General features: G+C 40.1%; 2 protein-coding genes across 13 annotated transcripts in view; one reads left to right on the top strand and one right to left on the bottom strand.

Moving 5' to 3' along the window:
• Positions 1 to 5,102: 5,102 nt before the first annotated feature.
• On the bottom strand, positions 5,103 to 27,307 carry KIF2C (kinesin family member 2C; the record flags this gene model as incomplete). 5 transcript variants are annotated; one of them, XM_081195308.1, is made up of 21 exons in its annotated part: positions 5,103 to 5,217; positions 6,840 to 6,963; positions 7,188 to 7,292; positions 7,381 to 7,489; positions 7,929 to 7,996; positions 8,507 to 8,617; positions 9,829 to 10,033; positions 11,071 to 11,213; positions 12,029 to 12,120; positions 12,378 to 12,441; positions 12,753 to 12,843; positions 14,512 to 14,674; positions 15,114 to 15,168; positions 16,322 to 16,417; positions 17,027 to 17,127; positions 17,600 to 17,719; positions 17,896 to 18,018; positions 19,916 to 19,964; positions 23,127 to 23,231; positions 25,227 to 25,321; positions 27,174 to 27,307. In XM_081195308.1, 21 exons carry the CDS (start codon positions 27,235 to 27,237, stop codon positions 5,138 to 5,140), a joined length of 2,163 nt encoding a protein of 720 aa, XP_081051434.1. In that variant the 3' UTR covers positions 5,103 to 5,137. The 5 variants fall into 5 exon arrangements, with proteins under 5 accessions (XP_081051434.1, XP_081051433.1, XP_081051435.1 ...); XM_081195307.1 differs by lacking the exon at positions 27,174 to 27,307 and having other exon boundaries at positions 25,227 to 25,454; XM_081195309.1 differs by lacking the exons at positions 25,227 to 25,321; positions 27,174 to 27,307 and adding an exon at positions 23,586 to 23,728.
• Positions 25,400 to 27,354, top strand: part of CCDC17 (coiled-coil domain containing 17) — a 33,847-nt gene continuing 31,892 nt past the window's right edge. For 6 of the 8 annotated variants that reach the window (XM_081195297.1, XM_081195301.1, XM_081195300.1 and 3 more), the window contains exon 1: positions 25,415 to 25,539. The gene's annotated coding sequence lies outside the window, so the exon portion shown is untranslated. Of the gene's footprint in view, positions 25,540 to 27,354 lie in introns of all 8 variants that reach the window. The other 2 variants (XM_081195303.1, XM_081195302.1) reach the window with 2 other exon arrangements.

Here is a 27,354-nt window from a genome sequence, read left to right on the forward strand (position 1 = left end):
TTAAACTTCACAGTTACAATGAAATGGCCCAAACAGTTGACACTTTTTGCCATTCTACTGATAAAATGCAAAAACTCAGAAAGGCAGAGATTAATTTCCGTTTCAGAACAGACTGACACTATAATTGATTTTATTCTGTGAATCGCCCTGAGACCTCTGGGTACAGGGCGGCATATAAATTCAATAAATAAATAATAATTGTAAATATTTTTGTAGACTTTTTTCAAAATAATAGCCATCAGAGATAGTTTTCTTTTAAGCACATGATTAATGCATAAAGCCAATAAAATTGTTTAACACTGACAGATTTCAATACCAGTGTTTGACCAGTTTCAGAAGTCATAAATGGAATTCTTGCCTCTACATGAATGAAGACTATCACAGTCCAACACATTGACTTAAATAGACATGATTATGGTCATTGTCCATTTGCAACATTTATAACAGGAACAGCCCGGAGCTGCGTACTCTCATGTCTGCGTGAGAAAATACCCAGACCTCCCAGGGACTAATAACATTTGGTACTATATGGGCCTAGGTTGTTAAATTGCACACATGAGGGTAGTGTTCCCCTCCACGAAGCCTTTGAAGAGCAGCAGTTGAAATAGCCACAGTAGCGAAGGAGTGGAGTCCTTTCTATCCAAGTTGGCTAGCTTGGTCTTGTCAGGCAGAAAGGCTGGGTATAAATATTTTAAATAAATCCACAATGTTTTTAAAACTTTTATTTAAGAACCTTTAACAGCCTTTATACACACATTGCACAGTATCCATCACTTATCTCTTTTCCCGACTTCCCAATCCATCTCTCTTGTAGGTTAAATTGTATATTGTACCCTCTAAGATAATCTCCAAAATACCTCCACTCTACTCTTCTCTTTAACTCATCCTTATTCCTTAGTTTTGCAGTCAAGGTTACTAATTCTACATATTCTATCAGTTTGCTTTACCAAGTTTCCTTCGTGGGTATCTCTACTTCTTTCCATTTTTTTTGCATATACTATTCTAGCTGCAGCGATTGCGTGCAGAAAGATATTGAGTGCCTTTTTTTGAATGCCATCACCTATTATCCCTAACAGGAAGGCCTCTGGTCTTTTGGGAAATGTGATTTTTAAAATCTTTAATTATTCTTTAGAGCAGGCATCCCCAAACTCGGCCCTCCAGCTGTTTTGGGACTACAATTCCCATAATCCCTGACCACTAGTCCTGTTAGCTAGGGATGATGGGAGTTGTAGTCCCAAAACAGCTGGAGGGCCGAGTTTGGGGATGCCTGCTCTAGAGTATTTACACAACCACCACATATGAATCAGGGTTCCCTCTACCTCGTGGCACTTCCAGCATAAATTAGACCCTTTTTTATACATTTTCACTAATTTGTTGGGTTGTCAAGTACCACTGGTACATCATCTTTTGAAGGTTTTCCTTAATAACAGGCAGAAAAAATCATGGTTTCCCCCCCATAATTTTTCCCATGTGGACAATTCTATGTTGCAACCAATATCTATGGCCCATTTTGTCATTGTCGCCTTTACCATCTCATCTTTGGTCTCCCACTCCAATAACACTTTATAAAATTTTGAGATTACCAGTAATTTATCATCCTTTCCTAATACAATTTTTTCAAATTCTGAACTCATTTCCGCCAATCCCTTTTTCTTATCTCTTTTAAATACCGGTAACTCGTTCACCTGAAAATACTGAAACCAATCTATAGTATGACCCCAAATCTCTTCTCCTTTTTTTAGGTGAACTCCTCCTTCTTTAAACTTTGTAAGTGGCCCATTAGTCCATATTCAACCTTTTCACTGAGACCACCTCAGTTGGGGATATCCATTTTTGGGGTTTTCTCTCTAAAAGATATTTGTGTCGCTGCCAAACCGTGTACATACTTATGACATGGTTTTGGAAACCTTTGTGCACCCTTGATTTGTCGTAATGCAGATATGCCTGCCATTCAAAGTGTAGATCAAAACCTTCTAGGTCTAAAATGTTGGTATCTCTTAGCTCCATCTATTCTTTCATCCAACAAAGACACGCTGCCTCATAATAAAATCTAAGGTCTGGAAGGGCAAAGTCCCCTCTTTCTCTTACATCTGTCAGATTTGTATACTTAATTCGGGTTTTCCCCCTACCAAATGAAGTTTGTCACGTCCTATTTTCACATTTTGAAACAGTTTGGGCTATTACCACGAGTGTTTGAAATAAGAAGATCATCTTGGGCAAAACATTCATTTTGACTGTGGATATTCTTCCTAACAAAGAAAGGTTCAGTCTAGTCCATTTTTCTAGATTCTTTTTATTTCATTCCAGATTTTAACATATTTATCCTGAAAAAGGTTTAAATTCTTAGCTGATATCCATATCCCCAAATATTTTTCTGTTTTAATTCCCATCATATTCTCAAGTCTTTCTTTTGCCTGTAAGTCTAATTTTTTTACTATCATTTTTGTTTTTTCCTTATTTATATAGAATCCTGCCAAGTTGCCAAATTTTGTTATAGTTTCTATTGCCCTTGGGACGCTTTCCATCGAATTTTCCAACATCAACACGTCGTCTGCAAAGGCTTTCACTTTGCATTCTCTCTGCCCAACTTTAATTCCTGTTATTTCATCATTTTTCGTATTTCTCTAGTTAACACTTCTGATACGTATTAGGATAAACAACAGTGGCAACAGGGGGCATCCCTGCCTTGTCCCCTTCTCGATACTACTTTTTTCTGTGACATTACTATTTATTATTAAGCTCGCCTATTGCTCTGTGTATACTGCATTTATCCCATTAGAGAGTATGGCATTCAGAACAGCATTCTCCACTAATTTCCTCAGGAAGACCCAGAACACATTGTCAAAGGCCTTTTCAGCATAGAGGAATATTAGTGCGTCTTCTTTTTCATTTCTTTTTTCCAAGTATTTGATCACATTTCTAGTATTATTCCTTGGTAAAAAAACAACCTGCTTGATCCTCATGAATAGGTGATTCTAGGACCACCATCAGCTTTTTTGCCATTATTGCAGTGCACAACTTATAATCATTGTTCAATAAGGAGATCAGCCTGTAGGTCTTGGGTTGGAGTATATCCTGATCTTGTTTGGGGATTAGAGTAATGTAAACGTTTTTCTATGATGTTGGTATTGTTCTCCCTTATAAACTTTCATTCATAATATCTTTAAGGGGCGTGGTAATGTTTCTCTTAATGTTTTATAATATGCGACTGAAAGTCCATCCAGACCAGGTGGTTTGCCAGACTTTGCCTGCTTGATAGGTACATCTATTTCCGTCATTGAGATGGGGGCATTCAGACTATCTACTTCGTCCTTTGTTAGCTGTGGTAGATAACATTTTTGCAAATATTCTTCTATGTCTTTCTCACTCTCCTTTCCATTCACGTACAAAGTCGAGTAGTATCTTAAAATTTCTTTTCTGAATTCTGTTTGGCTATATACCCTCTCCCCTACTATTATCTTGTTTATTATATTGGCGGTTTTCTCCCTTTGAAGCTGCCATGCTAGTAACTTTCCCAGCTTATTGGCAAACTCAAATTGTTTTTGTTTTAAAGCTTTTTAGTCGTTGCTCTATTTCATTCTGTGTGATCATGGCAAATTGCTTTTGTAGTATTTTCAGTTTCTGAATACAAACTTTATCACCTGGTTTGTCCTCTAATATTTTTTCATAACACATCATTTCCTTCAAAATTCTTTTTCTTCCTCTTTTCTTTCTATAAAATGCATTTTGTTGAATAAAGAAGCCTCTTACAACCACATTACCAGCATATCACATCCTGATCCATTCCTTTACTGGAGTTCCTTAGTTGTTTTATCGTTTTCTGTCAACACTACCGCATTAAGTCCTCTAATATTATTATCTCATTACATCTTTCAAATAATTTGCCTTCCAGCTCTCTATAGAACTCCAGTATTTTTTTTCATTTAACTAGCCTACAAGGTGATTAGCTCCACTTTCTACACATACCAGTGTTAGTAAATTTTTTTTATACAACCTGGAAAAAGGTCAGATGAATTCAATCTTGTCCTCTTCCAGTTGTTCCATTAGCAAAAATGATAGAGTACAGAAGTTTTGACTAGCGTTGACCACCCACATTTTTCCAGAACCCCTGAACATTTCTCATAAATAGGGACCATCTTTCCTTAAAGTTCAACCAAAATAGAAACAACCTTGACTGTCATCACAACCTAGCTGGACTAGGATTGCCTACTGTGTTCAAGTTACAGTCCTAAACATTCTTCCCATGCTCCTGTAAATATTTAAGGGCAGGGGGTCAAAGATTCACCAAGTTCAATAGACTTCCTCTAGTAAGTATACTAGTCAGTACAATTGCTGCCATCCTCTGAAACAAAACCAGTTGAAAACCAAGATAAAAGGCAAGATTCAGCTAAATAGTTGTGCTAGCACAACAAGTCACGTTAATAGGAAGATGGGAAACTGGTCTACCTGGCAAGCAGAAATGTTTGCAATGACTGAGCAAACATAACAGCACAATGCTGAACTCTTCCCATAGTATTTCTAAGTAAAATATGTTTATAACCAGTCTTACTGACAAATCTCAAATTCTCTTTTAGATGTAATAGATAAGGTTGAAAGTAAGCAAGCTGTCCTTACCAAGTTGTTGCTCTCCAAGCCAGATGTGCATACAAATCCAACATATACAAGTGGCCTCCAAGACCTGCAGAACACACTTCAAACCCCTCACAATACAGGACTTGATGCATTCAGAAATATTTATTTATAAACTGCTTCAATTACTGATTATTTATATTTTAAAAAGTCTCAAACAGCAAAGCCAGTTCAAGATTCACTGGATTGCATTCAATGTTAACATTTCAAAAGTATTTAGTGAAATACTTTATTTACACTAGAAAAATGTACAAGCTTACCAAGAGACACCAAAGCAACTCTTCTTCTTAGCCTTCAGTTGTGAAGAGGAGCAATGGTCCCAGAAACATCACATTCTGGCAGAGTACTTTCCTTTGCCTGCATAAAGGATAGCACCCTCTCCCCAAAACAGGGAACCCTCAAACAAGATAAGATGAACCTTCTGCTTGCATTTTAAATACAGTTAACAGCAAACCAAAGAAGTGACAGACAAATAGAGAGGGAAGAAATTCATTTAACAAGTGGGTAACTACTGAAGTGGTCGCTTATTCAGATGCTTGCTGGCTTGTTCTTCCATCTGCATGGCAAGGGTTAGTTCTTCCAGAGTGTCTATGGAAGAGGAAGGAGACAGAGAAGATAGACGTCAGCATGAGATCCCTTTGGGGGGCATCCAGAAAACAAAAAAAGAAACACACATCTAGACACTCCATTTCTTTCTTTCTGACCACTCTGGTGGATCCAGCCAGCAGGCAAGAGCCTGAGTTCCCTTACCAGAACCATTTTGACAAGTGGGTGAGGCCCACATGTCAATCACCTGACACCCTACTTCAAAGCTGGGCTGCAAAGAACAATACCCAAGGGCCCTGCTCTAATTGTCAATCAGCTGATTGGAGCTTACAGCAAGTCCTGTTTTGGGCAGGTATCAGCAGCACTATAGAGTTCCTATTTGGAATTCAGATTGTGCAGCCAGTCTCTCCAGGACTTGCTGTCAGCCATTGCTGTCTTGTCCCATTCAAGTATATGAAAAATATATTGTGGCAAAATAGCATTGTGTATGACTGAAAACAAAAGTGAAACTAATTTTTTGCCTCAGAATTGTAATGTTTGCAAAGAGAGCCACCTAGTGAATGCTTTGTAAAATGCCTATTCCTTTAGTTCTGGAACATCACAGTACAGTGTAGGGGTTATCAACATTTTGGGGCCCCATGGGCACATTTGGAAAACTGAGGAACACTCCACAGCAATGCATGAACCCACCCCAGTGCAACTGCTTCACTCAGTAACAGTGCAACCTCTTACATTCCACACCCCACATTCCACGCCCCACACTGAACACTTCTCCTACAAGGACAGCATTCCAGAATTAAGCAGCTCCATACTGACCCCCCTTCCTCTCCAAGGATGTGCACTAAGAGGACAGTGGTGATTCTCTTCCAGACTGTGGCAATGTATTCCTGGGAATCACACACCATGTGTTTAACCAGTCCAATAGTCAAACCACGGTATTGCCCACCAACTCTACACTTTAGCACCACAAAGCTCCTAATCAAAGCGGAAAGAAAGTACAGTATAGAGGTGCGCAACATTCCTCCAACATTCTCCACTGGTGTTTTGGTACATTTTAGCCAATTTCGAGGGTATAAGGTACTATACCCGAGGTCTTGTGTCCATCTGACCATGACATCTTTAACTTCTTCATCTCTTCTACTATTTCATTCATGCCTTTTGCCTAGAAGTCTTTCTATTCAAACCATTTTAAGTCTCCACACATCATCTGATTCTATGCAGTACATGAAGCAACCACTTTGCAGGCAGTCAACTGACGCGTGAGTCCTTTTGGACATGGAAAACGGCATAATAGGGGCAGGCTTATACGTGCTCCACCAATGCACGTGGGGGCCAGGAACACAACTCTCACGCAAATTGAGAGTTGCCTGTACTTTCTGGACAACCCTAGCTACATTTTACCTTCTCCTTTCCTTACCACTAATCATGGTAAAGCCTTATATCTTTCCCTGGCCTCCATCATCTTATGTGGCAAGCAATTTTGGATATCAACTGCATTGCTTCTATATTCTATGCAGTGTTTAACATACAAATGGCAGTTTTCGTAGCATAGCTGAACATTCTGTCACAGGGAAGTTGAAAAGCCAACTCCTAAAAGCACCAAGCATTTTAATTTCTATGCTACTTCCTGCAGTGTGTTAGTGAAATACAGCACCCTCCAGTACCTTTCAGGCGGAGGAAATTTTTGGATCCTTCATTTACGAAGCACTGGGCTTGATACACAAATGCCTCCAGGTCATATTCTGGTTGTTCTGCAATATCCAGGAGACAGTTGCAGTCGTTCATTTTCTGAGTACGAAAGGTGAGGAAAATTAGGAGTTTCTCTTACAATTATGGAACAAACTGATGTTACTGGAAATATTGGCTTAAAATTTGCACTGAAATCTTATTGCATGCTCCTTGATCTAGGATAAGCATCATTTCAGCGTCACAATTTCAGTTCTTCAACAGTAAAAGCCACTTGAACCCAGAGACTATCAAGAAGATTTGGTGCACTACCCACCAATACATACCTCCCTGACATCCTTAAGCTCCTCTATTGCCTTCTCCTCAAGCTCACTTATCCGGGTGACAGCCTCACGGAAACTGGACAGATGAGACAGCTCATCATCAGAAAGCTGTTGTTTTGACAAGAGAAAGTATTAGCACAGCCTCGCTAAGCTCTACTCGCCAAACAGATTGCCCTCCTGTTCAGCACATGCAAACCTCATGAAGGTGGGCCGATTCTTCCTCACTGATGTCCACCTCTTCATTTTCAGTTTCCATGCAGTTCTGTGCTTCTCCAGCTGTTCCATTGTGAGGGAGCTCCTTCACTCTGAGAACAGAAGGGAAGAATCCAGCCTTGGTAAAGCACTTAATGGCCTGTATACAACACAGGTGAAGCCTGAGGGTGGAACGTTTCCAGTCATTCTGTCTGCGCAAGCATTCCAGCTTGCTAGACAGAACAATACCCTGTCCCCCCACACCCTGTTCTGGAGGTTCTCCCAACCCCCACAAGCCGATTAATTGGGGGCCACAGAGGGGAGGACAGGGGGAACACCCCATTGCACAAGCTGAAGCTCATGTGTAGGGCTTCCACAGGTGGTGCTTGTTAGATGAATCCCACCCTTAAAGTGAAAGCCTGAGGCCATTTGAAAACTGCAATTCTAAAACAGTTTTTCCTTCCACAAATACATCATGACTAAGATCACTTGTATGACCAACAATTTACCCCAGTATTAAGGATGAGATTTGTAAGTCCAGAAATCACTCACCTATCAGCATACCGCAAGGTGTTTAGGGTATATTCACAGGAATTCATGCCTGGGGAGATCATTGCAATCTGAAAGCAAATTAAAAAAATAGCCACCCGTATTCATCTCTTACTTTCTATACAATTACAGTCACATCCATCCAGCCTGCAATGCTGTCCCAGCAGTTCTGCTTCACTGATCCCATCAACAATGAAGCACCTTAAGTTTTCTTGCACCTTCATCATATTTACTTGGAATTTAGACTCCACAGAAATCTATAGGCTTTTTCCAAGCAAACATGTTTAGGTTGTCACCTTAATGCAACTAAGACCCCGAAGGAGAGCACTTTTAACATCTGTATGTTGATAAGCTTTGCTCTAGATTGCAACATACCGGCTCATGAACCAGTGCAACAAAAATATTTGATCAAGAAGCTTGTTTTGGCTTTCTGCATAAATCAAGAACTGGGTATAATTTTCTTAAGATACACTGGCATAGCTATTTTACTTGTTACTAGAAACAGAAGAATTTAAAATCAAGTGGTAACTTCCGCAAGTTTCTGCCATTTCTGTGATCACAAGGCCAGCTATTTAACTTACCATACAGGTTCTGGAATTTGCTCCAATGAAGGAATCCCTCAGCACTTGGGTAAGTTTGCTCTCCCGAAAAGGTGTGTGTTGTTTATTTTGGCCTAGAGCGCGGATACATTCCTGGGGACAGGAGGAGAAATAGTCATATTTGAACAGTGTTTAGGATCATCACCATCATGGCTATAGCTAAACACTTTTTTTACCTTAAGTAGAACCTAGTGGACTTCTAAGCACTTACTTAGGATTGCACAGTAGGATGTGGCTCCAGATGTTGCTGACACCCAACTCCCATCATCCCTGGCCATGTTAGCTGGGCTTGATGGGAGTTAGAAGTCTAACATCACCTGATGGGCAATTGGTTCCCCACCTTTGAAGAAAAGGTTGCAAGAAATCCTGCAGTGTCTCAAGTCTGCCCTGCTTTAGGTAACTTTGAAATATTATCACAGGTGCACTTAAAACTTTTGTTTGCCTTGTTCTTTAGATAGTAGACAAAAAATTTGCAGTGCTCATCACCTACAGCCCCTCAAGAAAAGCAGTTATATACTACTTCGCAGTGATTATCTAGAATGATCCAAGAAGCAACATTCTGTTTGGTAAATTTGGCCTCTTGCTCTGTTTTATGAACAAAACTAAAAAGACATCCCAGAAAGGTGTGTGTGCAAGTTACATCACTATTTAGAACAGACATCACAACTGGAGTACACTAGGACTGGGTGATATCTGGTTTTCAATATCACAATATATCACCAACTAAATATCACAATATCTCGATATATCATGATATATATCCGCGACAGGAAAAATCACAAATAGCTTCTAATCTTTTTTGAACCACTTAATCAAATCAAACTTTTATAGAGTTAGAATTGGAAGGAGGTTCAAGAGTCATTTTAATTTAACTTCCAGATAGTGGTAGCCAATATAGACACTGCAGTTTGGCATTTTGGTATCTGTCTATGCAAGTCAGTTGCAATGCTCAGGCTCCTGGTGAGTTTCTAATACAGCTTTCCATGCTGAATGTTGCTGAGCTCCTTTTCACAAATTATTCCTCGTCCTCTTATTCTTCAGTGGCTATTCTGCAAGCTCCCCAAACAGCTTTGTCATAACTAACAGGTTTAGCAAGTGTCTTCTATAATAAGAGTTGCAAATCTGTCTCCATACATCCTGAGTTGGTTTGTCCAAGTCGGCAGAACTGAACAGGCAAATAAACAGTGCTAAAGAGGCTGGTAGTAAGTAGCCCAGTCCTGGATTTATGCCATCAGATGTCTATTCTGCTCTTGTCTAAAACTGCCACGAACTCTTATTGCCTGTGCCATGAAGTTACACTGTACCTTCAGTGCTAGCAAGCTCTTGTTTATTTCTGCTGCTTCCAACCGTGTCTGCCGATCATTGCTGGAGGTATCAGCACCTCTTTCATTCCCCGCCAAGTCCACTAAGGAGAACTTGCCATGAAGTTTTCGTTTTCTGCGCAGAATAATTTGAAAACAAGCATGGGAACGCGAGGAGCTGGCGTTTGCAAATGTATGCCCGGATGTCCTACAACAGAGATAATAGTGTTCATTAGATCATAGGTATGAAATATAATTATATACCAACTGTTCCGTATCTTCACCTCAGAATATGTCAGTATAACTTGTGTTGTTTGTACCTCATCTGTTATGTTCCAATTAATGCTTCTACTTCCAAGTCTAATGTGAATTTAATATATTAAAAGGGTACTAGCCTTTGCAGTATCTGCATGGATCTAAGCATGGGGTCTCCAACCAGGCACCCATATGAATTATGGCAGACATCCATCCCACTTGGTGTCCACCAAGCCTCTCTGCCCCTCCCTAGTGGGAGAGTGTTTTGGGGAGGTTGCCTGATTTTTATTTGATGGAGGAAGAGTCTGAGCATTACCAGTTTTTCTTCTGTCATGTCTTCAGGAGTTTTAGATTTGTAAGTGTGCCCTGGAGCCCAAAAAGATTGGAGACAACGCCTAATGTCTCCATTGGTTGATTTTTGCCTATTGGTTGGTTGATTTTTGTTCTTATGATGTATTTTGTGCTTTAAAATTGTATTTTTATGTTGTGAACCACCCTGAGATTTGCCAATGAAGGACAGTATACAAATTTTAAGAAGTAGTAGTAGTTGCTGCTGTTGTTGTTGTTCAGTGTTTTGGTGTTCCGGTGACATGAATGACTCTCCCTTCACAGTCCCCAGTCACTTTCTCCAAACTCTCCACATCTATGAATCTCTTTCTCTAGGAATTGCTTTTTGTAGCAATAAAAAGCCCCTAAGGTTTCAAAGACTGGAGAAAAATAGTGAGTTTATAATAAAAGCAGGTTAATTTAGAACATGCAAGTTCAGTTTTACTGGTACAAAATTTAGGTTCCTATACAGCTCTTCTTGTTTTACCACCAGAAGACTAAAGGCTATGGATAGTCCCCACCCTTTCTTGCAAATTGTCTTCTAAGTAAAGGTAAAACTGATTATATATTGTCAACTGCTCCTTTTCCCTAAGAGTTAAGGGGGAGATGATAAATGGTCAGATCTACATCCTGCATTAATATTAAGCATGCAGCACAACCAACCTGCAGGCACTGCCTATCTCAATCATCCGGATAACATCCTCAGCACAGTTCACTTGCATTTCTTGCAGTCCAACGACCTGAACCTGCTGTTTGCCATCCTCCAGCACTCGCAGCTTTGCTTTTTTGTTTAAGAGATCGAATAGCTGGATTGGAAAAGAGGGAAATACAAAAAGTTGCAGAAAGATCAGGTGCTAGAAGTGTAGCATTTGAGAAAGCTGCTTCAAAAGGTCTCACATATTTTTAAAATCTTCATGAAAGCCTCAACATAAAGTTTTCCAATAAAGAAGGGTACAATACATTTATGCATAATGGACTGGAATGTCACTGCAAACTCCCCATGGCTAGGAACCTTATGCCAAGCACCACAAAGATTCAAAGACACCACATTTCCCATGAATGTAGAGTCTGGACTAGGTATTAAAATCAAGAAACTAAAGCATGCAAACTGAGGAGTGGCTTAAGAGGAGCTCAAACCTCTCTTCCAAGAGCCTGCATTTTCTTAAGAATGTTCACCTCCTAACTGGGGATGGTCACATTTTCTTTATGTAGCTTGTGGTGTAGCCTCAAGAGCAGTGGGTATATCACATCTCATTCTCAAAAGGACTCCCTCTTCTCAGGTTAAGAAGACTTGTTTGATTCACCCAAGTGAACATTAATTCCCAGTGCAAGACCATGCAATGTAGTGAAGTGCTCTGCTCTTAAAATGTCTCAAAGATTTCCATTTAGCAGTGTTTAAGATTATACAAACTGTAACAAAGCTGTAACCCTAAAAAGTCTAAAATGGCTTATAATGAGAAGACACCTCTCACCACTGCTAGGCTACCCCAGCTGCAGAAGGGGGATGTTAGTCTAATACTCCCTGCCATCACCAGATTATATATAGAAGATACCAACTCATCTCCAGCACACACAGATCTCAGGAGATATGAAGAATATTTAAAAATACACATGGCCTCACCTTTCCATTATATATTTCAAAGAAAGTCACGTACACTTCCAGACCTAGAGCCTTGTATCTTGGCTGGTTCTGAAGAAGGAAGACATCCTGTGCTGGTAAGGGAAAGACATTTACAGGATAATTATCAAGAGCTCTATGTGCTTTGGGGTCCTTTCTAGAAGTTCTTTTACAGCTTATAAAGTGGTTATCTAAAGCATTTGCTGTGGACAATAGTACTTAATATATACCATATAACCAGAAGTTTAATTGGAAGAGCAGGCTTCACACATGCAATAGATTGCATATTACAATCTATTTTTCCTTAGGTTTCCAACTTTTTAAATAAAATTCAAATGAAAATGGTACATACATGCAAAAGCATATATTCCTTTAGAGGCCTTCTGCACTTTCCCAGAGAAGTCACCTCCCATAGTCTAAAAAGAGAAAATATATTAAGAGACAGGTTCTCAGCAGTTATAAGGGAATCTATTTTCTGCAACTTTGATTACAGTATTTGCAAGCACAGAAAATCAATGTTTAAAAGCAGTGGAATTCAGTCTCTGCAGGATCATGCAACAGCAGCCCACACCCAAAAGCTCATTTAAAAGCCACGTAAGTACAGCAGCTATGGCTATATAGATAAATGCTGTGATAGGACCTTAAGTTCACCAAGCTAAGTCAGAGTGAAAAAGTTCATTAATATCCTGCAACACATACACACATCCCTCAAGAACAAAACACTTACATGGGTTTTTCCACTTCCAGTCTGACCATAGGCAAAACATGTAGCTTTCCCTCCCTCAAATATGGTCTGCACAAGCGGTCTAGCAGTGAACCTGGTCAAACCATAACAGGAAAATGAATGAAATATGAATGAATGAGTGAGTGAAACTATCACAGTACAAGTGAATTCTGAAAACTCAAATCCCCATAAAACCATTTACAAGAGCACCCACAAAAATAACTCCATTATAGCTTAATAACTCAAAACCCTGACAAGATCAGAAGTCTAGAAATTTGCTTGATCACAAGAGCATTGCAGGCTGAATAAGAGAGGTTCCACTAGGCTCAAGAGCTACCTTTCTACACTTTCAGCACTCAAGATATAAGGTTGCTTTAGAAGGGGCTATCAGAAGCTCTTGGGTTTCTGAACCCTTTGCTACTATGTATTATCATGCTACTGCTGCATTTGTAAGTTGACGAGGGCTGATTAGAAGTACCGTTCTTCTATTCATCTGATTTTGTGTTTTATACCATTTTTTGTAAACTGCTGTGTGACCTTTTTTAAAAAAAATAAAAGTGGGATATAGCTGTAGTCCTAGCAGAAAGGATTATGTCTACTCCCTGGGGACAGGAACAATCCCATTGGAGCTGAAGAGTGAGGCACAGGGGTTCTGCCCCTCTAGTTTTACACCTCTGCCTTAGAAAACCTTCTCATCTCAAGTACTTCCATAAGCAGGGATGGGGAACCTCTGACCTGCAGAACACACTTGGCCTGTGAGGCCATTCTGGGCAAGTCTTGCCCACCCTGCACCCAATGCCATGCATGATGTCAGGTATGGGCAGGTAAAGGCAGAGCTTCAAAATAACAATTGGGAGCTTCAAGTGAACTCTCAGTTGTTCCATTTTAGCAGCATCGTAAATGGAAACTGCTTCTCCCTCCCAGTGCTACTCTTTGAACTTCTGGTTTGGTTCCAAGAGCAGCAGAGACTATTTGAAAGCCCTTTTGCAAACAGTCCCACACAGCTTTTCAAACATGCAATGCAAAGGGGCTTTCAAACAGTCCCAACAATCCAGGTTTCATAGCAAAGAATCAACCAACATCATCGTGACGTCAGATTTGACTCACCAGGAGAAAAAGATCTAGCCTTCTGGCCATAAAGGACTTCCCTGTATATCACCTTTGCCATAAAGGACTTCCCTGTATACCACGAAGACTGATGTTTAAATACTAAGGGGATAAAATTTCTGGTCCCAACACTGAGAACAGATTTGGGAAAGGTAGTTAATATGTTTTATTTCTCAAGTATCAAGGAATTCCAGTTGTTATGCCTAACAACAAATTGTGATTTTGTGCAATGTATTAATTGATCTTTAGTGTGGAATTTTTCTGGCTCCTCAGGAGGAATTATCGCAGAATGTCAGATTTCCAGTGCTGCTTCAGATTCACCACCTCCCTACTGAAGCCCCATCATAAGCCCCTTACCCATGAAGGAGCTCCAAGCAGCAGATTCCCCAGGTAAGGATCTCCCACCTATCTAGCAACTTCTGTGCATGCAGTGCCAGCATATAAATGATGCACAGATATGAGCTTATACAAGAGGCAATGAAGTGTTTTGAAGTGGCATCTGCTGCCTGGAGTGCCTGTATGGGTTAAAATCTTCGACAGCTGCATGAAAGAAGCTTCACATGTGAACTGGCCCTCCACGTCTACTGTCCCATTCTGTCCCTGTCACAACTCTGTACTCTTCATTCACTGCCAGGAAAGGAAAGACATGCATTACCAATAAACCATTTCATTGGAAGCTTTTTCATCAAATGAGAAGTCAAATCGAAAAGCCTGGTTTTCAAGGTATTTCGTCAAATCCACCTTCACCTTTGGTTCATGCACTAGGATGCTGTTCTTGCTGGCAACAGTAATTATATCACACTCTTTCTTCCCAAGTTCTGTTTAGGAAACAAAAGTAGTTCACACTATAAAGTTGAACCCTATTGATTCGCAGTGTTTTGTGGAACTGACAACCTGAGCAGGAAAGCAAAGGTTGAACAACTTGGCATGGGATTTTTAATAGGAGATGAGCAGCACAAGGGAAGCACTGAGGTAGTAAAATGTTAATTGAAAGAATTAAACATTAGAGGGAGTTGACAAACTGTACAAGCATCCTGCTAGAGGTTTGCTAAAGAGGTCTTCTGGTATCTTATTCCTCCCTCATTGGAGCAAAATACATGACATTGTTTTTAAAAGACAACCATTTTCAGCACTAACGAAGTTCCAACTGAAAGAAACCTGCCATAATTTCTGCATTGACATTCTCCACAGAATCCAGCATAAAGAACAGTGTTGAACCAACCTGTCAATTGTTAAACTCCACAGATGCCACTTTACCTTGTTTATTTAAGGGTCGTTTCCTCACACAGACACAAATTCTATGCTCTTCTATCTTTAAAAAAGGAAAGAAAATTTCACATTAAGACCAGCTCTTTGGCATCTTTATTCACTAAGCTGTATCAGAGAAGGTGATGATGGGATACTCTGCAACACCCAACAATATAATGCAATTCCCTAGTATAAGAAAGTTTTAAGAAGTAAGAGTTTTTGTTGCAGTTATAAAGATTTGTAACATCACTGTCAATATTAGCCCTTTTTCAGTAAGTCATATAGCCAACAAAGGTCCCATTCCTATGCAGAATGGCACCAGCTGTCATGTGCAGTTTTCTTATCGAGATAGTTCTGCATATATGCAAATAATGTTAATGTGAAATACCACAAAACATCTATGGCCCCAACAAAGCATTTTTCAAAACCCTGTACTGAACTCAGTCATGAAAATTTTAAAAAATCTTTTTCCATTGTGTTTTTCTTTATTTGCAATATATATATTAGTCATAAACATTGATTCATGCAAAGTTTTTTTGTTATTTTACAACCCACCCCCCACAATGTTCCAAATACCTATATAACATCATTTAACTTAAGTAGTTCCAGTTTTTAAACAGTGGTATCATTCCACAAATCACCATGAGTTCTTGGAGGCCTATAACCACATTTATCAACATTATATGTGATAAAAATATATCAGGTTGATGAAAAATAGATATCATTTATATGACTTGTCTAGACAAAGCAGGCAAGTAGAGAAAGTCAGTGTGAACTTCTAGAAGTCACATGCTTAATGGAACTTTAGCCCAATGATAGCTGTTCCACTCCCTTGAGTGATTATCACTTGTGAAAATTTTAATAATTTGCCAAGTCACAGTATGATCCAGCAGCCTACCTATTTCACTGAGCACTAGATCTCTGTTTAATGTTCAATGCACATTCTTTGACACCATTTTAAAATTCTTCAGGACATACAATCAATAAATAAGCAAGATTACTTTGATAATCCCAGATAATACATTGAGAGTTCAAGTGGAGTCCCATTCTTTAATAGTTAATTCAGTTTCCTAGATCTTGATGTTCATAAAGTATTTGCTACCTCCTTAAAATATAGCAACTGTATACCAATAATTGTGTTTATTTGAACATGAATACTAAATAAGAAGACACTTGGAGGGGGAAATGTGGCTAGTTAGTTGCAAGTATTTACTTACGGGGTCATTCATTGATATCGACTGACAAACAATATTGGCTCTATATTCCTTGACCATCCGTGCAAAATCCCAGTTTGGACAACTACTGTCATATTCCTGTAAGGCAAAGTAGTAATTAACTTACAATCTTGCTATAGAGAAAATTATGCAACTTTTCTTCCTAAGAATGTGCAACACTACCAATTAAGAAATAAAGTACAGAGAGTAGGAAAAGTCTTCCTTGGGGCAAAAGTTTCACTTTATGCTTTCATCCACTGTTATTAAAGCTTCACTATACATTTTTATAAAGCTTTCGCCCCCCCCCCTTCCAGTTCTAAATGAGATTCCTTGAGCTCTTAAGTTCCAACTAGCTGCTCTCCATTAAGTTGGTCTAATTGTAGCCTTGATATACTTAAAGTATGGCAAGCAACTATCGTTTTTTCTTAGACAAGTTTTAGAGAAACTGCCCAGGCAGTTTTCTTTAATGTGTCTGCCATAAGGACCTTTCAAAATTAGAACTAGGAATAAAAATCTAGAACTCAGTTTGGTATGCTAATTGCTTTTAACTTTGAGAAACCAGAACTAATTTCATTCCATGCAATGAGAAAAGCTAAATTGCTTATTTTAGTCAGATTACATAGAGAACAATGATGAATATCCATGCTCTGCATGTCACCCAAGATACAGCTATTGAATGAAACATCCTGCAGAATGTCACATTCTTACCTGTGCCCGCTTATTTCTTATTTCAGAGAACTGGGCCCTTTTCTCTTCCCTCTTATTTTTCATTTTGTCCATCTCTTTTACAATGTTAGATTTCCTACGAGCTAGAAGAAGCAAGAATGTTATTACTGTTACAGAAATGAAATGGCCTACATCCAGAAATTGATCTTCTATCCACAAGTCTCCCAGAGGCAGTCTTAAAACAAAAATAAAAATCAGGGGGTGTATCATTTTATTGTCGCGTAAATTTCTACAGTCATAGGTGATATTTAAAACAGGAGTGTTTAGGTTCTTCAAGTTTCCTTAGAAGTCATCCACTTTGCATGGAAACTTGTGGTGATAGTGAGCTCTGCAAATGCCAAAATACACTTGAAACACTACTTCTTATGTTCAGGAACTAAGTTTTTATTCAAACTTGGATGCAAGACTGAAGACCAGTTCAACCTAAGCTTTAGTGTCCATCCTCAACTATATTCAAACCTCCATTAAGATGGTAGTTACAAAGCTCTCTACCAGACTGAACAAAGCCATATTTATTTAAAGAACCATGAAGCAAGCTGGGAACCATATTCCTACCTTGAATTGCAGCAGAGACCATTCTCAAAGTCTGTGGAGTGTCTTCTGTCATTTCATTGCCATTTGGCTGTACATTACATCGATCAGTAGAATAGCTGACCCTAGATCGAGTTCGTACAACTGTTGAGATGGGAAACCAGTGGTTAAAAGCATTACTCAAGGCAACACAAGAAATAGTGAGGGTTTGTAAAGTTACAAGGTCCTTTTATGCATAGAGGTGAGAGCTGCCCTACCCCTGTGAACACTTGTGCGATACAAATGGAAAATCATAGTGTATTGTACTTATTCCTACTCACCAGGAAGAGCAGAGTGGCTTCGTGTTCGTACAGGAGCAGGCAATTCCACCTCCATATCGTTTTCCAGAGGGCTGTTCTGAGTTTCTGCTATGACAGACATCTTGCTAGCTTGCGATCGCAGTACTAAGGAAGCAAGGGGAAAGTGCCATCAATTACCAACTTAATAATATTCAGCAAAAATGACTCCAAAAATGTTTGCGTATTTTTGTGTGCGCACAAAGCAGTACAATACAACTTCAACAAGCATTTGGGAACTAGAGGCCAGTTTGGTAAAACCTAGTTTAAAGGCTGTATTTAACTAACTTTTACTTGGAGTACACCCAATGAAATTAAATGCCACGACTAACAGATCCTGTTAGTTGAATACAACCCCAGAGAACAGTATAAGGGTGGTATTTAACTAAGTTTTACTTGGAGGGGCAGATGTGGCTCATCAACCTGGGAAGGTAGCCTATGTAGGAGAAGGAAAACTATGCAATTTTAATAAGGTATTCAGAAAGACATGTTTCTAAAACCTAAATTAGCGTAAAGGACTTCAAAAATGGAAAGGTGAGGGAGTATTACCATAGAATTGATGAGCAATATAGAGGCAACAAGATACTGCTACGATTTATTTCCTTAACATAACTCAGAAAAGGAAACACCTCTGGAACATATATTTATTCTGATACAGAGTACCGTATTTTTCGCCCTATAGGACACACTTTTTCCCCTCCAAAAATGAAGGGGAAATGGAATGCAGGCTTTAGCTGAAGCCTGGAGAGCGAGAGCGGTAGGTGCGCACCGACCCCTCTCGCTCTCCAGGCTTCGCGGACCTCTCGGCAAGCAGCGAGAACGCTCCCGCTGCTTGGGGAGAGTTGCCGGAATCCCGAAGCCTGCGCGTGCTGATCTCAGCGCGTCCAGGCTTCGCGGACCTCTCCTCAAGCAGCGGGAACGCTCCCGCTGCTTGGGGAGAGTTGCCGGCATCCCGAAGCCTGCGCGCACTGATCTCAGCGTGTCCAGGCTTCACGGACCTCTCCTCAAGCAGCGGGAACGCTCCCGCTGCTTGGGGAGAGTTGCCGGCATCCCGAAGCCTGCGCGTGCTGATCTCAGCGCGTCCAGGCTTCGCGGACCTCTCCTCAAGCAGCGGGAATGCTCCCGCTGCTTGGGGAGAGTTGCCGGCATCCCGAAGCCTGCGCGTGCTGATCTCAGTGCCTCTAGGCTTCGCGGACCTCTCCTCAAGCAGCGGGAACGCTCCCGCTGCTTGGGGAGAGTTGCCGGCATCCCGAAGCCTGCGGGCGCTGAGATCAGCGCGTCCAGGCTTCGCGGACCTCTCCGCAAGCAGCGGGAGCCACCGCTGGGCTCCCACGGCTTGCAGAGAGCTACCTGTTTGGGGGCTGGGGTTGGGGGAAGCTCGGGCTGCCCCAGCCCCGCGCCTGGGGGGGAAATAATTTTTTTCCCTTTATTTCCCCCCAAAAAAACTAGGTGCACCTTATGGGACGGTGCGTCCTATAGGGCGAAAAATACGGTAACCAAACTTTTATTTTTTTTTAAGTTCTAATAAATGCTTTGGGATGAACAACCATTAGTATTATTTTAATTTATTACCTGCCCTTCACCCTATGATCCCAGGGCAGATTACAATAAGTTAAAGTACAAAATTAAAACCTGTTTTAAAAACTTACACGTACAAAAAAATACACCACCACTGCAATATAGAGAGTAGGTCCTTATTAATATTAAGCATGTATCATGACACTTCTGTATGGGCAGCTGAGAGAGAAGAGGCATAAGCTCAGGATAGACCTGCAGGGTCAAAGCTACAGGTGACAGTGGCTATATAGAACTTCCAAAAATAAGAAGTGAGGGGAGAATCAGGCTCTGTAATACATTTACTAGGATTCATATGCCTTTCAATTCCCAGTCACCAAGTAAATCTGAGACAAAATTGCTTCAAAATCAGATGCAGCATACAGAGTTCTTTTCCCATAGAGGGCTAAAACTATTCATAATATCTCAAAGCAAATAAATTTGTTTTTACCTTCTTTCGGAGCAGGAATTTTTGAGAGTGTTGTTCTGCGGGTTTGCCTCTGAAGTAAAAAAAAGTATTGTAGTCTACTGAACATTAACACAGACCCCACTTTGCAACATAATAAATTTGGGATATAAATGGAATTGTTTTAATGAGAATTGCTAACTGCCAACTTACAAATATTGTAGAGAACACAGAAATACATTATCTAAAAATTACAAAACTCAGAAAATGTTAGAAGTTCTATTAATTTCTGTGTATTCCCCAAAATAAGAATCAAAAAGAATTTTAGGACAACCAGATTGGCTAACTTGAGCCAGGCAGATCGAGAGTAGATTACAGCTAAATATTTCAATGGATTTTTAACTGTTAACTTGAATGTCAGTGAAAAACTACTAGCAATGTTTATCAAATATCAAATGCCTCCCACAGGAATTTAGCTTCTGGTTAGTTAATAATGCAATTATAGTTAGCTGGCAACATAAGACAATTCAAAAGGCTTATACTTCCCTTCCTACATGGGGATGTCACAACAGCTAGCTGAAAATTAGCTCTTGAGAAGAGGGATACACTGGCAAAGGAACATGTGCAAACCATGCTTATGATACCATACAGAAACCAGGTACACAAATAATCTAACTAAAAATAGAATAGGGCTTTGTTACAGTGAAGAAATCCATTTTCATTTTTATCTTCATAAAATTCCATAATTGTCATTACAAATAGTTTGGCAAATGCTTAAAACCGTTTGGCCTGTTTTATAACATATTTAAAGAACCACCAACACTTTATTTGGCTGATTTGTTTTCATATGCTTGGTGCTCCTGCTGAAGGGGGTGGGAGGGAGATTTATACAAATTCCTTCCCTGCCTCTGCAACCTGCTGTAAAGATGTACCAGAGAGTACATAGGGTGGTAGGTGGTACAGAAACAAGAAGTGGGAATTAGTGAAAAGCACTACTATACTGTTTTGCCAATAGGTACTGCTGGATATCAGCCCCTTCCATTTATGAAAGGAGTTACAGTACTGTACTTGAATACAACCACACTTTTCTCACCCGACCATTCCTATGAATGAAGCAAAAGTTAAGTTTAATTCCCAAACCAGATGATGTTTCTGCTGTATAATACTGCCTTCTATTAAATATGGACAGCAAGATTTTAACATGTATGCTAGGAGGGGTACTGAATGCTACTTTAAAAAAGAAAGTCATCAAACTCAGAGATTATTAGGGAAATAACCAATATAAAATTGCAGAAGAAATGGTTAATTTATTGATGGTGAGGTTTTGACAGGATTAAGTTTTAAAAGACATTGTTCTGCCTCATTTATATTAACTGGCCCTATCTGCTATCTCACTAGGTAGGTATAATGATTTCCCTGTAGGTGACTGATGCAACAAAAAACTATCAAATCAGAATGCAGAACTTGGTTTTATATCTGTATGCTACTTTTCCAGCAACCAAGCTGAGCTCAAAGCAGCTCACTATAGTATCAGATGAGTCAGCCTCAAGTATTTGCAGCCAAAAAATCTAGTCTTAAGGGTGCAGAGAAAATAAGAATTTGACTAAGCATTTTGCAATCATGACTATGATCTAAAAGGACTGCTTGAAAAATATATTTGGATGAACTTGCTACAAACAAAGGCGAACACCAGAAAAATTGAAAACCGCATGTTTCTCTGTATAATGATACACTTCTAGGAGAGACCCAAGAACTCAAATGTGGTCTTAAAAAGAAACTTATTACATGCAGCATCCAACAGAACAGTTCCATTAGTGCAGGGACTTTTGGCTGTGCAACAAATGTCCCTTCTCTCTCCTCTCCCTATGCACCTCCTCTGGGGGTTCCCCCAACCCTCGACATGGGCTCAGGGAGAGAGAGCAGAGGGGAGGAAAACGAGGGACAGTTCCATTGTGCAAGTGGAAATCCTTGCACTAGCAGTGCTAACATAATAGACAAGCCTTTGCTGCTGTATTTTCCTAACAAGGAGGGCACTAGGAAAAGGGTACGACAGAGGACGAGATGGTTGGACAGCGTTCTCGAAGCTACCAACATGAGTTTGACCAAACTATGGGAGGCAGTGGAAGACAGGAGTGCCCGGCATGCTCTGGTCCATGGGGTCACAAAGAGTTGGACACGACTAAACAACAACAAGCGTGAGCATCAAGCCTGTACCTGCTCCGGAGGCTTATATTTAAATCACCTGACATTATATGATGTCAAGTGATTGACAGCTGTGCAACCCTTCCCATCTGTCAGAATGGACCACTTACCCAAAAATCCTCTACCCCTGGACTATATGATAATGTGCACAGGGTAAGCTGCAGAAATTGACTGCACATAAGCCATACTGAAGTGAAAGGGCAAATCATCCAAGATCATGACAATAGAGCAACAAGTGCTTGGGAAAAGGCAATTTGGACAGTGGTAGAAAGCTTCAGGTAGGGCAGTCCTACAAAGCAGTGGAGAGCAGGGGCTTCTGTGTGTCCAAGAACAAAAGAAAAACCAGTATTTTCAAACCCAGGCCTTCAGGAAAAGCTGCAGGTCCTACAATTTCCTCCCTCTTGGCAATTATCTGACACAAAAGCCCCATGTGCTTTTGGACATGGTTCCATTAGCTTTACGTCTCACCATTTGCCTAAGCTAACACTCTGTCCAAAATACTCTTTCTACATATTGCCCCACCATCTCTCTCCTTTGCCCATCAGATTTTCCATTTCAATTGTCATTGCCTCATTCCTAGTCCTCTGAGGCAGTGTGCATATCCGTATCCCTAGGGCTCCTCTACCCAATGTCTTGCTCCTCCATCACAAGAGAGTTTGGCCATACTGCTTCCCCCCAGCACCACTGTTCAGGTGATATAACTGCTATTAAAACATGGATGCAAAAAAGCTTCAATTAGCACTTTTAGAGGATAATAGAATAAAGACATTGGGGGGGGGATCAGAAATTATCCCCAGGAAAGTACATGAATAGAGATGCTGTTTGTATACTTTTTTTAAAAAAAAAGAATTAAAAATGCTGAAAGACGTAAACTTCTTTTGCATTGTTAATCCATATCTTGAGACCTCAAATCAATATAGAGGCAAGCATGAAATAGTAAAATATTAAAAGATATAAAAACAACTCATGAAGTTTCAACCCATCTTTAAAATTCAGTAAGTTCAGATTCTTGCTGCTTGGCAAGAATCAAAGGAAAAACTCCAGGATAACCTACCTGTGTGGTTACATTCTCCTGGGCAAGATGGCTTTCTTTCGCAGCAGCAACTACTGGAGATGTAAACAGCTCTGGATTTATTGCTACCACATCATCAAGGTCAATCTGCAAAGGGAAAACAGACACAAAACACAGGATGAGCCATTTACCACATAATTAATCATCAGCCTTAAGGGTATGTGTTAAGCAATCTACCACATGCCTAAGCACCAGGACCACCAGTCAGCAATTTGTTTGGCATGACCAGTTTAAAGCAATGAATTCACAGCTCTCATAAATTGATATATAAAACAAGTTGCCCACCAATATAGTGTTCCAGGAGGCTCTTATTTCACAAGACACCAGCAAAGCCCATTTGCTACAAATGCTTTAATCTCTAGTAGCTAATCTTAGTACATCCCAGTCATTCCTTGATTTCCGCTGTAAGCTCCTAGTATTTGTAAAGCAAATATTACTTACTGAAACAAACTCTTAGACTGTCATTCCAAAAAATGAAGTGTTTACTAATCTAAAACTAATCAGTTAGGCTATGCAACTGATTTCTCCCTCTTAGCTTTGTGAATGTGCAGAGGTAGAGTGAATAAGTCATGCCCCACAGCCCATCTGCTTTACCTTAAGAATGACATCATAATCCTATTGCTAGTGCTGCAATATTCTAACAGTCATTTTCCTGAGCTACAGAGGCACCCATAGAGCAGGTAGGAAGTATGAATTTGAAGTCTCCAGATCAACTATTCAGCTTCTACACATATCACACCATGCTGGGAAATGTTGCCTTATTCATTTAACACAACAAGAGTTTGTTTTGTGGTTAACAAAAAAAGCTCTGAGTAGGTGTTTAGTATATACACTTATTGGCTAACATTCAGCCTGATCCTAGTCATGTTTACTCAAAAGCTAGGCTCTATCGAGCTCAATATATTCACAACTTACTCCCAAATGAGTAAATTAGTTTTGCAGCCTATATGATACAACTTTCTAAGCAAAAGGGTGTCATTATTTTTAGGACCATTTCTGCATTATACACCATTTATCAGAGTAGGCTGAAGGTAGGCCATGATCTACTGGATAATTTTTATAGAGAATGTTAGTCCTTCACTTCATCCAACATAATAGATATTATGTTCTTAATAATACACATCAAGATCACTTAATACAGCAACATCTTAATTGGTAAGATCCCAGAATTCACTCTTGCTTTGCAAAATACATTTTACAGACACAGATGAATTATAAAATTCCATTAAAAAAAAAAAGTCAGTCAAGCACTATCCTAGAAAACCACACTGTGCAGTTTAGGTGGGACTCCCACAAGGAAAAAGAATGGTAAATGGGGAAAAAATCAAGTTGGAGGTAGAGAAGGAATTATTTTTGAGGATCATATGGTAGAAAGGCAGGATATGATTTATTTAATTGGCATATCTACAAATATCCATTCAAAGACATGCAAAAGGGTTTTTAGAGTTGGAATTCTTACTAATTCTGGACAAAAAAGCACCACGTGTATGATGCAGGAGGTTTTAAACCAACATTTATTGAAGATTTGCAAATATTATCGTTTATATGATGTCTACTCAATCATAAGCACCTTGCTGGATCAAAGCAAAGGCAAATCCAGCCCAGCATTCTGTTTTCCAGTGGCTAGCCATATGTCTAAAAGGAGCCAACAGGCAATTGGTATTGCTGGAGAATCACTGCTGAATTGTATGCACCTCAATAGCTCATAGGCCCTATTATGTTCAATAGGACTTATATGTAAACATGTATTGGACTACTACCAATCCTAAATGGAGGGTAGAGTGGAGAGGGAATGCATTGACGGACAATCTGCCACTTCTAAAGTCTACCAACTTGTACAGGCAGGGCAAGTGAAGGGAGAATCTGGAATTTTACTTCTTATTCTCTGGCAGTTAAACAACCTGTGGAGCTTTCTGTGGCCATAGCTATGGTCTGCAGCTTAGACACCTTGCTCACCAGAGGAAAGGCACCTCCACCTCATCCTAACTCCCTTCAGCCAGCATATCTAGGGGTTAGGGTTGCTCTTAGCCTCAGCTGCTTGACTGCATAAGTAAAGAATGGGGATATATTTCAAATTCTCACCTCTTTCCCTTTGACAGTGTTATTTTCTGTCCATTCTACAGATACGACCATTTTTTCCAGACTCACTGCCTTGATTGTGGCACCATGGACTGCACCTGAATGAGGGGAAATCATTTCAAAAAAGGCTAGTTTCCTCAAATCAGAGAACCACAGAGGAACTAGATGCATTGAAATATCAACTAATCCGAAACATGCAATGTGAAACTTGTCACAAAAGTACAAACACATCTGTGAGCTTCCACTGTAAGCAGAAAAGTATTAATGGAGTACCATAGGTAACGATTTGCTGCCCTCTTTTGAGAGACAGTTCTAGGTAATATAATTTTTTTGCAGTAATTCTTTCTCTTCTCCCTGGGTCATTTCCTTGACAGTCTTAATAAGTTTGCTTATGCTTAACACCAACTTGGACAAAACCATTTTCTACATACTAACATGGCCTACGATGTAGGAATGATATAATGATATATCACAATGTCTGAAATAAGGATATATCACAGTCTGAAATAAGGATGGAGCTATGTAGAGGCATTGACTGGCTTCACAGTTCTTCCCGCATCATGATTTTTGCATAATGCACACACAGACACATCATGATTCGCAATATATTGCCAGGTGAAAAATTATGAAACAAATATCACAACATGAACATCAAACTAGTTTTAGATGATGTATCAATATATGGCCCAGCCCTACTACTATTCCTAGAGAAGCTCAGTAGTTTTTTGGCACCCCCCTCCCCCAAAACACGGTTAGTTATACCTCTGCTAGCTATTGTTGATAGTTTCCAGGTAGTACCATTACCAATAGAATATGCCTTCTTATATCCAAAGCTCAAAATTTATTTTAGAAAAGTGTCTGCAGAAGAGGTGAGGAATCTCCAGCCAAGGGGGGCATAGGTGATTCTCCTAGCTTCTCTAACCAGCCCTTGGGACTCTCCCCAGGCTCTATTTGGTACCCACTTTGAGAGCTTTTGTCTGGCTGGAATGTATCCTTGAAATGAGATACTGTAATGACTCTTGCACAAATCTTTCAATCCAAAAAAGCATGTGTGGATAGACAAACCTCTAGCTTTTGCGTGGCTGGAATATAGCCTACTGTACAAAGGGTTCCAAATTCTTATCTGTCCACTTTTGCCTGTGGCCAAAGTTTGCACCTCCACCCCCCCAAAAACAAGCAAACCAATAAAAAAACTTAGCTAACCAAAGTTCTGCCCCCCCCAGAAAGTCTGTCCCCCTAACATAAACCATGGCTATCCCCATGCCTCTGGCCCCTGTAAATTTGCCCAGAAAGGAATGTGGCCCTCAAATGGAAAAATTGTATGTAAAAAGTCGTTTGAAAAAGTCATTAAACCATTTCGTAAAACTAATTGTTCACTATAAACTGAGGCAAAGTGATCCTGTGAATAGCTGCATTAGCAGCTTGTTAGCTTATAGGCACAATTCAGTTATGTTATTCACCTATAAAGCCCTTAACAGCCTGGAACTCAAATTACTAACGGAAACGCCTCATCTTATTAGCATTGGAGTGTCGGGGAGGGAAAGAATTTCACCAGATTTGTATTCAACTACGCAACGTCTGAGGCAGCTCTACTGCATGAGGGAACCTTGTTGCTGTTAAACAAGGCTGTGGATGGTCAGTGCCAGGATGGGAGACCACCGGGGAACAGCGTGCAACGCCTTCTTGGCTTCCATGACGGAAGAAGGGTGGGAGATAAGTACTGGATAATGAAATAAAAACCAAGCAGGGGCTTCTCTATCTGGCTATATGCTGGGTCCCTTCCTATCAGTAAGTTCCATTGCACGCCAGAAGGAAGGCGAGGATAACTGCAGCGCATGCGCATTAATTCTACAAAGCCCCAGAAGAGGCTGAAAACTTTGGCTACGGCAAGAGGAAAAAGACACACCTAAACAGATCGCGATTTTTGTCAGGCTCTAGTCCTTTACTTACCATTACTACGCTGAATATTAATCACTGACCCGGGCTGAAGGCATCTATAAACGCTTGGGTCCATAGTACTGGAAAAGTCTGGTTCTCTAGCGTCAGCAAAAAAAAGGAGCACCTCTCACTTCACAGACCGGTATCGAAAAGAAGCAGCGAATCAACTGCCGCCGTTTTGAACGGGGCGCGC

The sequence above is a fragment of the Podarcis bocagei genome (assembly GCF_964188305.1).
Source record: "Podarcis bocagei genome assembly, chromosome: 5".
Classification (NCBI taxonomy): domain Eukaryota; kingdom Metazoa; phylum Chordata; class Lepidosauria; order Squamata; family Lacertidae; genus Podarcis; species Podarcis bocagei.